Genomic DNA, 13,629 nt, shown 5'->3' with positions numbered 1-13,629 from the left:
TACAGACTTTCGCACAGCTCTGACCAAGTGTTAAGCAAAGATTAGTCAAATTGACTGCAGTATGTTATTACTATCTTGTGTACTTTTTTCTATAATCTGTTTACCATCTGATCACACTGTTTACTACCTTAGTGTACAAATGCGATAACAGTACAGCTGCAAAAGCTGGTTGCTTTGTGAACTACTTATGTCAGTGCTTGTCCTCTCAACACTGGTCATTTGTCTGATAAAGGTGATATTGTAATGATGAAAACGTCACACTCAAATCTTCTACAATTTGTATTATAAGGATTCTTTTCTATAGAACATCATGTCTTAAATGGATTGGTTGAAAAATCTGAGAAATATCTGAACAATATGTAAATTCTGGTGAAGGAGTTACAAGGTGTGGCATTGTCCATCCTGCTGTTGAACATCTAAACATGTATAGACCTACCTCAGCATCTGATATATGTTCTCTATGACATTGTTGATGTAAGGACATCAGTGATATAGTTTTCAGCCTTACATAGAAAAGCATGTGAACAGTAAATTTTGAATCTCTGACTTTGATAATAATAATTATAATTAATAATGATAATAAAAAATGTGTAAATGAAATCTCGCAGATAGCAAACAGCATGACTAAGGCGCTATCCCAATGTATTTGTATGTATACCAAGTCTCTGTAGAGATCGGTAGAATGATTTCCAGGTTGTAGTCCAGAAAAGTTACTTGGACAGACAGATGGAAGGACATACAGGTCCATAGATTGGGCCCCATGTGATATACCAAGCAAACATAATTCGCAGCCAAAGGATACAAAAACAAAGGTCCATAACTCTTTGAAAAATTGTTGAATCAAAAAGTGAAAAAAAAATAACATTGAAATAATTTATGATAAACAAACCCAACTTAAAGAGCCGATGATACTCTGGCTGTGTATAATGAGGAATTAACCTGCAACAAGAGAGAAAATACAACATGGGGCCTCCTAGACTGCATCATATGTATTCAAAGCCTTCAAAATGGGTTGAAATCAAATTTATATAAAACATGCTATGCTAAACATTAACCTCCAATTCAGAAGTAAAATGATTTTCAACCTTTTCTGCCAATCATTCCTATTCAACCTAACTCAATATTTCAACCAAAGGATCAATCAAATTACCTAACATTGTGAACTTTAATTTGGGTAAAAATATTTCTTATGTCAACAAATTGGAGAAAGTGCTCCAACAATCTTAAACTCTTAAAAAATATAACGGCCTCTTGTCGGCCATCTTGGACTGCAATATGTAGTAATATGCATAGCTAGGGAAAAAGGGATACTTTCACTTATAAAATATCCTGGCTCTCATGTCCCGAAATCTGATACACAGACAACTGATTGACAGGATTTCCATCTCCTTGACTCCCTCGTCTTAATGACGAACGTCAGTGTTTTGGCGACGTTGAATAGAAAACAAAAATGTCTGATTGTCTAGGGATGGACACGTGACAGAGAACAGAACAAAGTGGTTTATAGTTAAATAATGTATTCATGGGTAAGTATTTACATAGATACTGCATAGACATCCTTCCATCTATGTTTTACAATGTAAGATTTTCATGGCGTATAAAAGGTTGTTTATACAAAGATCACAGATTTTTATCATGTTTATAATGATTAACACAGCACTGTATATGCAGTCAGTTCCTCCACGGACCAACAGTCTATAATGGTCTTATGAATCACCTGTCCTGCAACAACACTAAAGTAGCTGTTGTAAAATGTTTCCTTCTCAAGTTTAAAGGTTTTTTTTATCCACTCTTTAAAATGATGGCGTACTCCGTTTCTCTCTGAATCAGCAACCCAGGATTCGGAAGAAATATTCAACCTGTAAAGGAAGTAAAAACATGATATTAACAAAAGAACAAAATTGATCATCAATGCCAAGAACCTTCTTAAACTGTGAAAAGTAAAAAGAATATAACGTTTAAACTGAGTGACCTTCCAACTGGGTTTTAGCTTCGTGGTTTCATTGTTGCTTTACATCCTGTTAAAAGCCGGGGTCATTTAAGGGTGTTTGGGAGGTGGATAAAAGCAGGATTTCTCTGAGTAGAACCATGTACATGTGGCTAGTACTTGGTGATAGCCCTACGTAGGTCTGGAACCTACAACCCCGAGGTGAAGGGTTAGTGATAAAGACAGTGAGAAACTTTAGACCACCACAGCCCCAGTTGGTGTACAAGTGACTATCAGAGTTTTCCCATCCAAAATACTTAATAAGACATAAGCTAAAAAACAGTTGCATTACTGCTACTTACAAAAAAGTGATTACAGTACACCCATCCAACTACCCAGACAGAGACTAGATAAATGTCGCACCACAGCTGACTAACATAAAAGTGATTATGGTGCAGCACAGCTGACTAACTTTCAAAACCTTTCGTCCAATCTGGTGAACAACAACCTCTCACTCTGCAACAACAGCTGGATCTTCAACACCAATGTAAAGTCAGTCCTACTCTATGGTTCAGAAACCTATTGAGTGACCCCAGACCAGCACATACAAACTAAACACATTCATCAACAGATGTCTTAGAAACATCCTCAATATCAGGTGGCCAGAGGTTGTCTTCAATGAACAACTTTGGGATGTGACAAAACAAGTCCTAACTGATCAAAAAAGCCAAAATGGGGTTGGATGGGCTACATTCTATGGAAGCCTGCACCCAACATCAACAGGCAGGCCTTTGACTCCACAAGGGAAGCAGAAAGTGGGTCGTTCAAAGCAGACTTGTCGTAGGAACATTGATGCCAACAAAACGGTTGCCGTAATGACATGGGCCGAGCTAAAGAGGACCAGTCAGAACCAAGTGCATTGGAGGAGTGTTGTTGCAGCCCTTTGTTCCCCATAGAATCAAACTGCAAAAGTCAATTATGTCATCCTAACTACCCAGCCAGAAATTATAGAACTGTTGTATTACAGCTGACTTACATAAAAGTAATTATGGTATACCCACCTAACTACCCAGACTGAAACTTACACAAAGTGATTACAGTACTACAACCAAACTTCTCCGACAGAAATTTACGAAAAATGGCGCCTCACAGCTTACTTACACAAAAACAATTACAGCATGCCCATCCTAACTTCCCATAAAGAAACTAGCGCACTGTCACATCACAGCTGACTGAAGCAGTACATCAACAGAAGGTCTGTACAGTACATATATACCCTATTTACCTGTGAAGAGTGGGGACAGGACAGTACCTCTAGTTCTCCGTCCTCTGGAAGGTCTGTACAGTACATATATACCCTATTTACCTGTGAAGAGTGAGGACAGGACAGTATCTCTAGTTCTCCGTCCTCTGGAAGGTCTGTACAGTACATATATACCCTATTTACCTGTGAAGAGTGAGGACAGGACAGTATCTTTAGTTCTCCGTCCTCTGGAAGGTCTGTACAGTACATATATACCCTATTTACCTTAGTGTGAAGAGTGGGGACAGGACAGTACCTCTAGTTCTCCATCCTCTGGAAGGTCTGTACAGTACATATATACCCTATTTACCTAAGTGTGAAGGGTGGGGACAGAACAGTACCTCTAGTTCTCCGTCCTCTGGAAGGTCTGTACAGTACATATATACCCTATTTACCTAAGTGTGAAGGGTGGGGACAGAACAGTACCTCTAGTTCTCCGTCCTCTGGAAGGTCTGTACAGTACATATATACCCTATTTACCTAAGTGTGAAGGGTGGGGACAGGACAGTACCTCTAGTTCTCCATCCTCTGGGAGGTCTGTACAGTGGACAGCATTCTGTATCTTGTTATTTCCAAATTTAGCTCTCAATGTCCTGGGTCGTAGATGGCGGGCTATTTCCTATCAACACATAACAAAACACATTGGTTTAAATTTGGATCCATCACTCGTCTGACATTTCCAAAAATCATTGCAAAACACTATTCACATTGATATCAAAAATATTTCCATGTATTACAGTCCACCTATCAGATTCATACATACAGTTGTCGGATTGCACAACACACTCAAATCTTTGTGTATATGTCATGCAGACACATGCATGATACAGGATCTAGCTTACAACTTTGCAAATAGAAACATATACAATAACAAATGTCACCCACTTTTCCCATTATCTTTATATCATGTATAAATTGTGTGAAGTTTAAAACTTTTAATTAGTTAACTCAGATTTTTAAACTCCATTGAAATTTAAGGCTTTAATCATTTAACTTATATCTTTAAGGTCCATTGAAGGTAAGACTTTAATGAGACTAAAAACAAAATGGTGATAACAAACATTCCTCGCCAAAATACAAAATGACTGTCAGCCATTTTGTTTTTCTGATCAGTGTGAAAACTGAGAAACTAATAAACTAATTACAATTAACGTACAGCTGGAATAGGAGAAAGATCCATCCAGAACTTAATGTAAGATAGCAAGAAGTGTTTAAGGACAGACCAAGTATTTAAAAGAAATTTCACTGCCCTTCATCTGATGATTGTGGGCTTACACAGAGATCACATTATCCTCTGTTATGAACTTACAGGATCTGCTGGGCCAACCATATCCCTGAAGGCTTTTGGGGCATCATTGGCACGAATCTCTAAAGCAATACAAGGTCCAGAGGTAAGCTCATTCACCATTTCACCATATTCTTGAACAACACCCTTGTAAACTTCGTAGAATTCTTCTGCATTGGCCTTCTCCATGTGAAACACTTGAAGCATTGAGATCTCAAATCCAGCCTCCATTATCTTGCTGATAATGTCTCCTGCTGCCCCTGTAAGGTAGGTTACAATCAGATATCACCATTTCAAATGGAATCATGGTCTTACAGATATATATTACTGAAACGTACATTCCCAGCATTCTTGACCATATATTGATCTAGAAGTTTACTACTGATGTAAAGAAATTTAAAAACTTGTAGAAGCATCAATCAACGATTTACTTAATAAACACTCATCACTTTTAAACATAATATAATGCTTAAATAATAGTTTCCAATATTTCAAAAGTCAAATTTAAAAAAAAAAAATGGCAAAAGAAAAGAAAATAAGTTATATTGATTTTAATTTCTATTCAAATGTAAAATATCCTCAAATGATCAATATATTTTGATAAATTGAACCTAAAACAAGAGAATCTGAAGAATCAATGAATGTTAGTACAAGATAAATATAGTAATATTTGTCCAATAGTTCTGCATGTTATCATCCAGACTTGTCCAAGCTAACATCATTCTTAAAGCCTCTAGATTTATCACAGTCACAAGGTATTAAGTGTCAAACTGACTTGTCCAAGGTAGTCAAATTCTGAAAACCTCTTGATTTATCACAGTCACAAGGTATTAAGTGTCAAACTGAGTTGCCAAAGGTGGCCTTATTCTGAAAACCTCCAGATTAATCATTGTCACACCATGCTGAGTATTGACCTGACTTGTCCGAGGTGGTCAGATTCTGAAAACATCTTGAATATCATATAAAGTATTGTGTTAAACTGACTTGTCTGAGGAGACTTTCATTTCACTGGGACTATCATCTACTGTTTAATGACTATAAAGTATTAACTCACACAAATTTCAGTATAGAAAACCTACCTGATTTAACTGCGTGTGGTTTTATCACACAGCATGTACAATCTGAGAATATGGCTGTGGATTTTTGTACAGGACTGCCATTTGATGGGAAGAAAAATTCTATTTCTCTGGCTGCTGCTCCAATGCTATCGGAACCGTGACAGGCATTCTGTATAGAATCTGTAACAAGATTGTAAAGATCATTGTATATCTAAAGACAAGAAGTATAATCAGCCTCGAAATGAAACGTCCGCTTAAGAATACCTCATTGAAGCAAACAGTTTGCAAAAGGAATTTAGCCATATTCCTAAGTGGCTTAATGGAAGGGAGATAACTACAAATCAGAGACCACAGATATCTAGTGTTGGCAACACTAAAATACAATGTACATTTCAGGGTTAAACATGTTCCCAGTTGCACAAACATTGTTGATGATAAACCATATGTCTTCAATTTCAGGAAGCCTTCTCAATGCCTCTCAAGCTTCTAAAGAGCCAAGGCTGATAGTGGAATCAAAAATTCACATAGAAAGATTATAACAAGCTCTCACACACAAGTCTTTGTAGTTGATTCTGCATGACTTCAACTGATTGATAAAAAGTCAAGCGGAATATTGTACTAGTCTCTTAAATGATAGGAAAGTTATGAGGTAAACCATAAAACTGACTAACCTTTCCCAAATCTGGCCCTGATGGAATTTGGTGCCTGGGTCCTTGCAGTGGCTGGATCTGTGGGTCCAAGGAGGTCAGTCCATTGTGAGACACAGTCTGGGCCCATCAACTCTATAGCTATAATTGGGCCACTGGTTATGTAGTTCAACAGAGTACTGCAAGGGATCATAGATATATCTGGTTACCAAACAACACCTTAACTAAACCCAAAGTCACCAAATCTTTACAACTAAACCCAAAGTCACACATACTTTACAACTAAACCCAAAGTCACACATACTTTACAACTAAACCCAAAGTCACACATACTTAACAACTAAACCCAAAGTCACACATTTAAACAAAGTCACACATAACAACTAAACCCAAAGTCACACAAACTTTACTTCACACATACAACAACTAAACCCAAAGTCACACATACTTTACAACTAAACCCAAAGTCACACATACTTTACAACTAAACCCAAAGTCACACATACTTTACAACTAAACCCAAAGTCACGCATACTTTATAACTTAACCAAAAGTCACACATACTTTACAACTTAACCAAAAGTCACGCATACTTTACAACTAAACCAAAAGTCACACATACTTTAACAACTAAACCCAAAGTCACACATACTTTACAACTAAACCCAAAGTCACACAAACTTTACAACTAAACCCAAAGTCACACATACTTTACAACTAAACCCAAAGTCACACATACTTTACAACTAAACCCAAAGTCACACATACTTTACAACTAAACCCATAGTCACACATACTTTACAACTAAACCCATAGTCACACATACTTTACAACTAAACCCAAGTCACACATACTTTACAAATAAACCCAGTCACACATACTTTACAACTAAACCCAAAGTCACACATACTTTACAACTAAACCCAAAGTCACACATACTTTACAACTAAACCCAAAGTCACACATACTTTACAACTAAACCCAAAGTCACACATACTTTACAACTAAACCCAAAGTCACACATACTTTACAACTAAACCCATAGTCACACATACTTTTACAACCCAAAGTCACACATACTTTACAACTAAACCCAAAGTCACACATACTTTACAACTAAACCCAAAGTCACACATACTTTACAACTAAACCCAAAGTCACACATACTTTACAACTAAACCCAAAGTCACACATACTTTACAACTAAACCCAAAGTCACACATACTTTACAACTAAACCCAAGTCACACATACTTTTACAACTAAACTCAAAGTCACACATACTTTACAACTAAACCCAAAGTCACACATACTTTACAACTAAACCCAAAGTCACACATACTTTACAACTAAACCCAAAGTCACACATACTTTACAACTAAACCCAAAGTCACACATACTTTACAACTAAACCCATAGTCACACATACTTTACAACTAAACCCATAGTCACACATACTTTTACAACTAAACCCAAGTCACACATACTTTACAACTAAACCCAAAGTCACACATACTTTACAACTAAACCCAAAGTCACACATACTTAACAACTAAACCCAAAGTCACACATACTTTACAACTAAACCCAAAGTCACCTTTACTTTACAACTAAACCCAAAGTCACACATACTTTACAACTTAACCCAAAGTCACACATACTTTACAACTAAACCCAAAGTCACACATACTTTACAACTAAACCCAAAGTCAACAATATTTTCCAATTGCAATTTGGGATGGAGTATTTCATAAGTTGCAATAACTGATCAACTTTTAACGAAAAAATTGTTTAATAAAAAAAGCTGTTGAATAAAGTATACCACAACATTGAAGTCACTCTAGTCAGGTATTGCTGAAATTAAAAATACCAGAAATACAAGTCTCTCTATAATTCCACATAGTTACTCCTTCTTTTCATTTGTTGTTATTATTTATTTGATTTTTTGCTAGATTTTTAGGGGTAGATATTTTTTTCATTTTTCTTTTTTATCTTCTTGCTGAGTTGAAGACAACACTAAAAAACAGATGATTCTGGACTCTTACTCAAAATATGTCTTTCCTTGGTGTTCCTGGTAAAATTCCAGGGCTTCAGTACGATTCAGACGACACATCTTCATGTTGGCAATCAGGAAACCATTCTTAAAAAGGACGTCCAGAACCTGGCCCATTTTTGGCACTGCATCTGGTTTGATTAAACCCAGTGTCCTGTAGAAAAAGAAATAAGAGGTTTCCTGTCTGAACAGATCTCTGACTATAAAGGATCAAATTGAATATGCAATAAAACACGGTTAAGTCAGTGTCTACGTGACCACATGAAATATACAACTTATCTGATGGTTCGGCTTAGACATGTTTCTATGAATGGAAACTTTGTGCAATGAAGATTGACCCTTCACTTGTCAGTATCTATTGGCGGGAACATATTGCTGACAGGTTTTGTAAAGAATAAAATAAAACTTGCAGTTTGTATAGGTACATGTATATCCAGTATTTATTATAAACTGACATGTCAATGACAAACTAGTTTATTAATCTTCATTTGTGTGGCAGTTAATCGTGTATATTTTTCCTTTTGGTATTCTGGCAGTCATGCGCATAAAAAATTTAACAGAACATGGCAGATTTACGATTAACAGACGACAGTGTATTTCATTTTAAGTTTTGTTGGCTAACACCTTACAAATTTAAACCTTCGCCTGTACACCTGTAGGAATGCAGGGATTAGAGTTTTATTGATACCAGAAACTTATGATAACTGGGACCATTAACACAAATATGGCTGACTGATCACACTCAGTCATTTAGACTGAAGCCGGGAGATTTTTACATGAGACAAGGTGATGCCTGAATGTTCATGACAAAAGAGCAAATTTTGCTAGAAATAAGAAGGGATGAACCACAAAAAGATTTTGACAAACACAGTATTTGATTCATCAGTTTTTGAATCACTTGTGTTTATCTTACTAAGATAAAGAAGACCTGCCCAAAAGATAAGAACACTTGGTCAGGGCTACCACAGGATCATTTCAGTGGAGCTAAATTTCACTGATGAAACTTAATAAGAAGTTTGAAACAGGTGTTGTTCAGTAAAGTCATGCTTGTGGAAACATGTTAGAAAATAACTGCTAGGGACGCCATGCCGTATCGTCCTCACCAACCAGCTCAACGGAAACAGTAGAACTGAAGTAAATGTTGTAAAAACTGACATCATGGTCAAGTTTCAAGCTGACATAGGTTCTGGGATAATGTCATCTCTTGATTTGACTCCTTTACTGTGAGTGCACCAACACCCATGGCTTATACAAATACATATATAACAAGTTTCTTCACAAGTTTAAATCTTAATGTTTAAATATTAGAAATGATCAGATTTTCAGCAGATCTAATCTGTATTATGTAGCAACTGTTGCCAGTTTGAAAACGTAAAAGTCAGTAGATTTCTCTTATATGGTATGATTTTTATATATGTATGTATGTCATAAGCCAAGCCGAACTGTTTACTGAAATAAAAAAATTCTACATATTGTAACAGTGATTTTGACATGATGCTAAGCAATCCTGTGTTGTCCATGTGGGTAAGATTTCAGTGGTAGTTACCTCTCTTTCTTGTTGGCTAATTTCCTTCTTGTGAACTCATCACCATAATCTACAAAATTGAGTTGTCTGGAGAAAACGTTGAGAGTGCTGTTGATGTAGAGATCCTCCAATCTCAGCTCATCCATCTTAGTTCTTTTCAGAAACACCCTGTGATTCTTAACATCAAACTGAAAGTAAAAAGATAAAAAGATGTTAATACTTTACGTGAGATATCAACTTTCTACATGTATGCAATATTCAGGAGTCAGTATGATTTCATTGCACCAAAAAAAATCACTACTTCAAGTGTTGCTACCCTAGTTTATATAGTATTTTTTCATTTCTAATGATTATCATGAGCACTGTCAAAATAATTTCTGAGAGCTGACAACACAACAGCACAATGACATATACCTAATTTGGTAGACTATACCAGATGGTTTTATCCTGTAATACTAAAATTTTCTCTTGTTTACCATTTTCTCACAAGACAGTTATATTTGCTAGTATTTTTCTTCATGTTTTTACAAACAAAAATATTACAGATAAAATAAAGTGGTGAAATATATTACCATCTCCACAGTTTTGTCCTTTACGTAGTACATGAACTGGTACCTCCGTTTAAATGCAGCGTGTGGATCATACCACTCTGCAATGAAGCAGTATCTGTCTTCACAACCTTCACTCTGTAAATTAAAAGTAGGATCTGTTCATTAACCACCATGACATGGATTTATTACAAGCTCAAGTTGGTAACACTACATCTCTGAACAGTTGTAAATAGTTGGTAACACTACATCTCTGAACAGTTGTAAATAGTTGGTAACACTACATCTCTGAACAGTTGTAAATAGTTGGTAACACTACATCTCTGAACAGTTGTAAATAGTTGGTAACACTACATCTCTGAACAGTTGTAAATAGTTGGTAACACTACATCTCTGAACAGTTGTAAATAGTTGGTAACACTACATCTCTGAACAGTTGTAAATAGTTCGTAACACTACATCTCTGAACAGTTGTAAATAGTTCGTAACACTACATCTCTGAACAGTTGTAAATAGTTGGTAACACTACATCTCTGAGCAGTTGTAAATAGTTGGTAACACTACATCTCTGAACAGTTGTAAATAGTTGGTAACACTACATCTCTGAGCAGTTGTAAATAGTTGGTAAAACTACATCTCTGAACAGTTGTAAGTAGAAAGTGGTTCAGCTGATTGCATGGCTGCCATATAAGATAAGATACTATGCCAACGAAATTAATACGAAACAGGCGTAAGTCCAAACAAAACCTAATAAATACAAATACATACAAATTTAGCTACGTCCTTAAATTATAAATTATGATACAAAACTACTTTGTGTATCTTGTTTTTCTCAATCTAGAGACATACCTGTCAATGTGCCCATTGATATCAATACTAAATGCACAAATCCTTTTTTATAATGTGTGAAGGGCAAGTGGTGATAGCTTTATACATGAAATGAATTATTTGTCTAAACACAACTTTTCTCCATTCCATTATTAGTATGATTTTGTTCCATATTTTAAACCTAAAGTTAGATGAATATGAAATCAAATATGTTTTAATCTTTATAAGTTAAAATCTATGTTGTTAGACAAGTCTTGGGTGTTAGAGGTTTCAAAATTTAAAAGTAAATCATCTTTGCTAAGTTTGTTTGAATCTTTTTTAAACTTTTGATTTTTTTATCCACATGAATGTTGGGACGGAGTGTAGGTTGGAAGTTCACAGTCTGTTCTGTGAAAAGTTGCAGTGGGCCAGTTTTCTGAGGCTGGTCACATATGGCAGTGTGTGGGCCTTTGTTGGCTTCCATATATCAAAGCTTTGAATTTCCATTCAAATTATCATAAAGTACTCGCTATATTGTAGTAACTAAGTTCGACTTTGAAGGTATGATTTCATTCACTATCTACACATACTATTCAAATCATATTTGCTACCTTGATGTAGAAACAACTTTATTCAACATGATATCGTGAGTATGTTTGGGTTATGTTTCAGTCAGTAAATTTACACTGAATAAAGTTTACCCAACGTTTGATTCACAACAACGCGTAATGTAACAATGCACTTTAATTAAAATTGCTTAAAATGATTAACTTGCAGTCATGGAGTACTGTACTGTTGATTAAAAGTTGGTAAGGTAATGTGTTGATATCGATACAACAGTGTAAACCGTAAACATTTTTAAGAGCTCCACAGAGCGATTTACAGAAACTTATTATCAACTTATCATTCTAAAATGAAGGAAAGTAACATGAAAAGTTTATCTATACATTTTCATAACAAAAACAGATATATAATCGGTTCTTACCATACTGGTTTTTTTCACTGCTTGACCATTCACAGAATAATCGCCTGGTGTTGTTGGCAACAAGTCTGTTCAACACATGCCGTAACAAAGATTTTGATTGGCTTATCGGACTAACTTCCTTTACTAGTCTCGGTTAACAAGACGCTTATTTGTGTACGCTGTAGGTTATAAGAAAGAATATCGATCTTGAGAACCAAAAATCTAGATAATTTTCAAATTTTCTACATAGATATACATAAGTATATATACATATATACAAAATCTTACACCGAATGAATTCATTCCATTACCTCGATTTTCTTACATCGGTGATTTACTAGGTGGTGGTGAAATCGAGCACGCCGTACCCGGCCCGGCTCTTTTTAAAATCTGACAATTTGAAATAATTCAGTTTGATTTATTAATTATCTTAAATCGACGAATACGATTTTGCAGGTGGTGAAAACTTGAACGCCGCCTTCAACCGAGAAAAGTTTTTTTTTAACATTACAACTAATGTACGGGTTAAATGATTTTGAAATTCCGAACAAACAGAAATTGCAGTCAGAAAGGGACGTAATTCACATCTAATTATGTATTTAATATGCTTTACGGCACAGCCGTTAATGAGGGCGGAGCATATATCCCTATGTACAATCATAGGTTGTACCAAGGATGTGATAATATTGTGACAATTCTTTATCTAGAACTTTCATATTAAAAGGAAATATTCCAATCTTCAGAGATGAATCACAGGGGCATGTCGCATTTATATTATCAAAAAAAAAAAAAAAAAACAGAAAATACTAATTTTTTGTCTTAAATCGACGACTTCGTTTTTGCAGGTGCTGAAAACTTGTACGCCGCGCTCAACCGAGAAAAGTTTCTTTTTTCACATTACAACTAATGTACGGGTTAAATAATTTTGAAATTCCGAACAAACAGAAATTGCAGTCAGAAAGGTGTAAAAAAAAAAAAAAAAATTCAGGAAACAGATGTCTGTCTACAGTATTCCCTTTTTTTTTAATAATATAAATGCGACATGCCCTTGTGGATGAATGAGGGATAATAGTATTTTAGCTAGGCCTACATAACGTTAACCATTTTCAATATTCATATGTAGAATAAACAAAAGCTTTTATTGCCAGGATGAGTTAGGCCTACATGTAATGATGTATGGTACATCTTTATTTTTATCTGTGCAACGTAAATTAATATGAGTTAATTAGAATTACTTAATTCATGCAATGCCTTGTTGGGTAGTTGTACACTGGATCATTACAGTAATGGTTAGTTTGGCAAGTTACAAGAAGCTCTGGCACATTTATAGAGGTCTTCATTGTGGAGATGAACATAAACATAAATATGGGTACACATACTTGTACTAAATATCTGACACATAATTACACTTAATAAGATGAATATATGGTATTTATTCTCACAAATTAAACTACATTGTGTCTGGATTATATTCAAAATCAATTACGTGCCATATTCTTGATAATTTTGAGGA

The 13,629-nt window shown here is 35.3% G+C and overlaps 1 protein-coding gene across 1 annotated transcript; it reads right to left on the bottom strand.

Annotated features, from left to right (window-relative positions):
- Positions 1-1,500: 1,500 nt before the first annotated feature.
- LOC132561971 (nucleoside diphosphate kinase 7-like) lies at positions 1,501-12,219 on the bottom strand. Its single transcript, XM_060226690.1, has 9 exons — positions 12,138-12,219; positions 10,370-10,483; positions 9,819-9,985; positions 8,265-8,426; positions 6,245-6,399; positions 5,595-5,753; positions 4,540-4,775; positions 3,742-3,849; positions 1,501-1,859 (listed from the first exon to the last, which is right to left on the bottom strand). The coding sequence occupies exons 1-9, from the start codon at positions 12,138-12,140 to the stop codon at positions 1,827-1,829; spliced, it is 1,137 nt and encodes a 378-aa protein (XP_060082673.1). The 5' UTR covers positions 12,141-12,219; the 3' UTR covers positions 1,501-1,826.
- Positions 12,220-13,629: the final 1,410 nt, after the last annotated feature.

This window comes from Ylistrum balloti, unplaced genomic scaffold (genome assembly GCF_031769215.1).
Source record: "Ylistrum balloti isolate Yb309-2 unplaced genomic scaffold, AGI_CSIRO_Ybal_v1 Utg371316, whole genome shotgun sequence".
In the NCBI taxonomy this organism is placed as follows: domain Eukaryota; kingdom Metazoa; phylum Mollusca; class Bivalvia; order Pectinida; family Pectinidae; genus Ylistrum; species Ylistrum balloti.
Note: the sequence above shows the minus strand (reverse complement) of the source record. Positions and strands in the feature narration are given on the sequence as shown.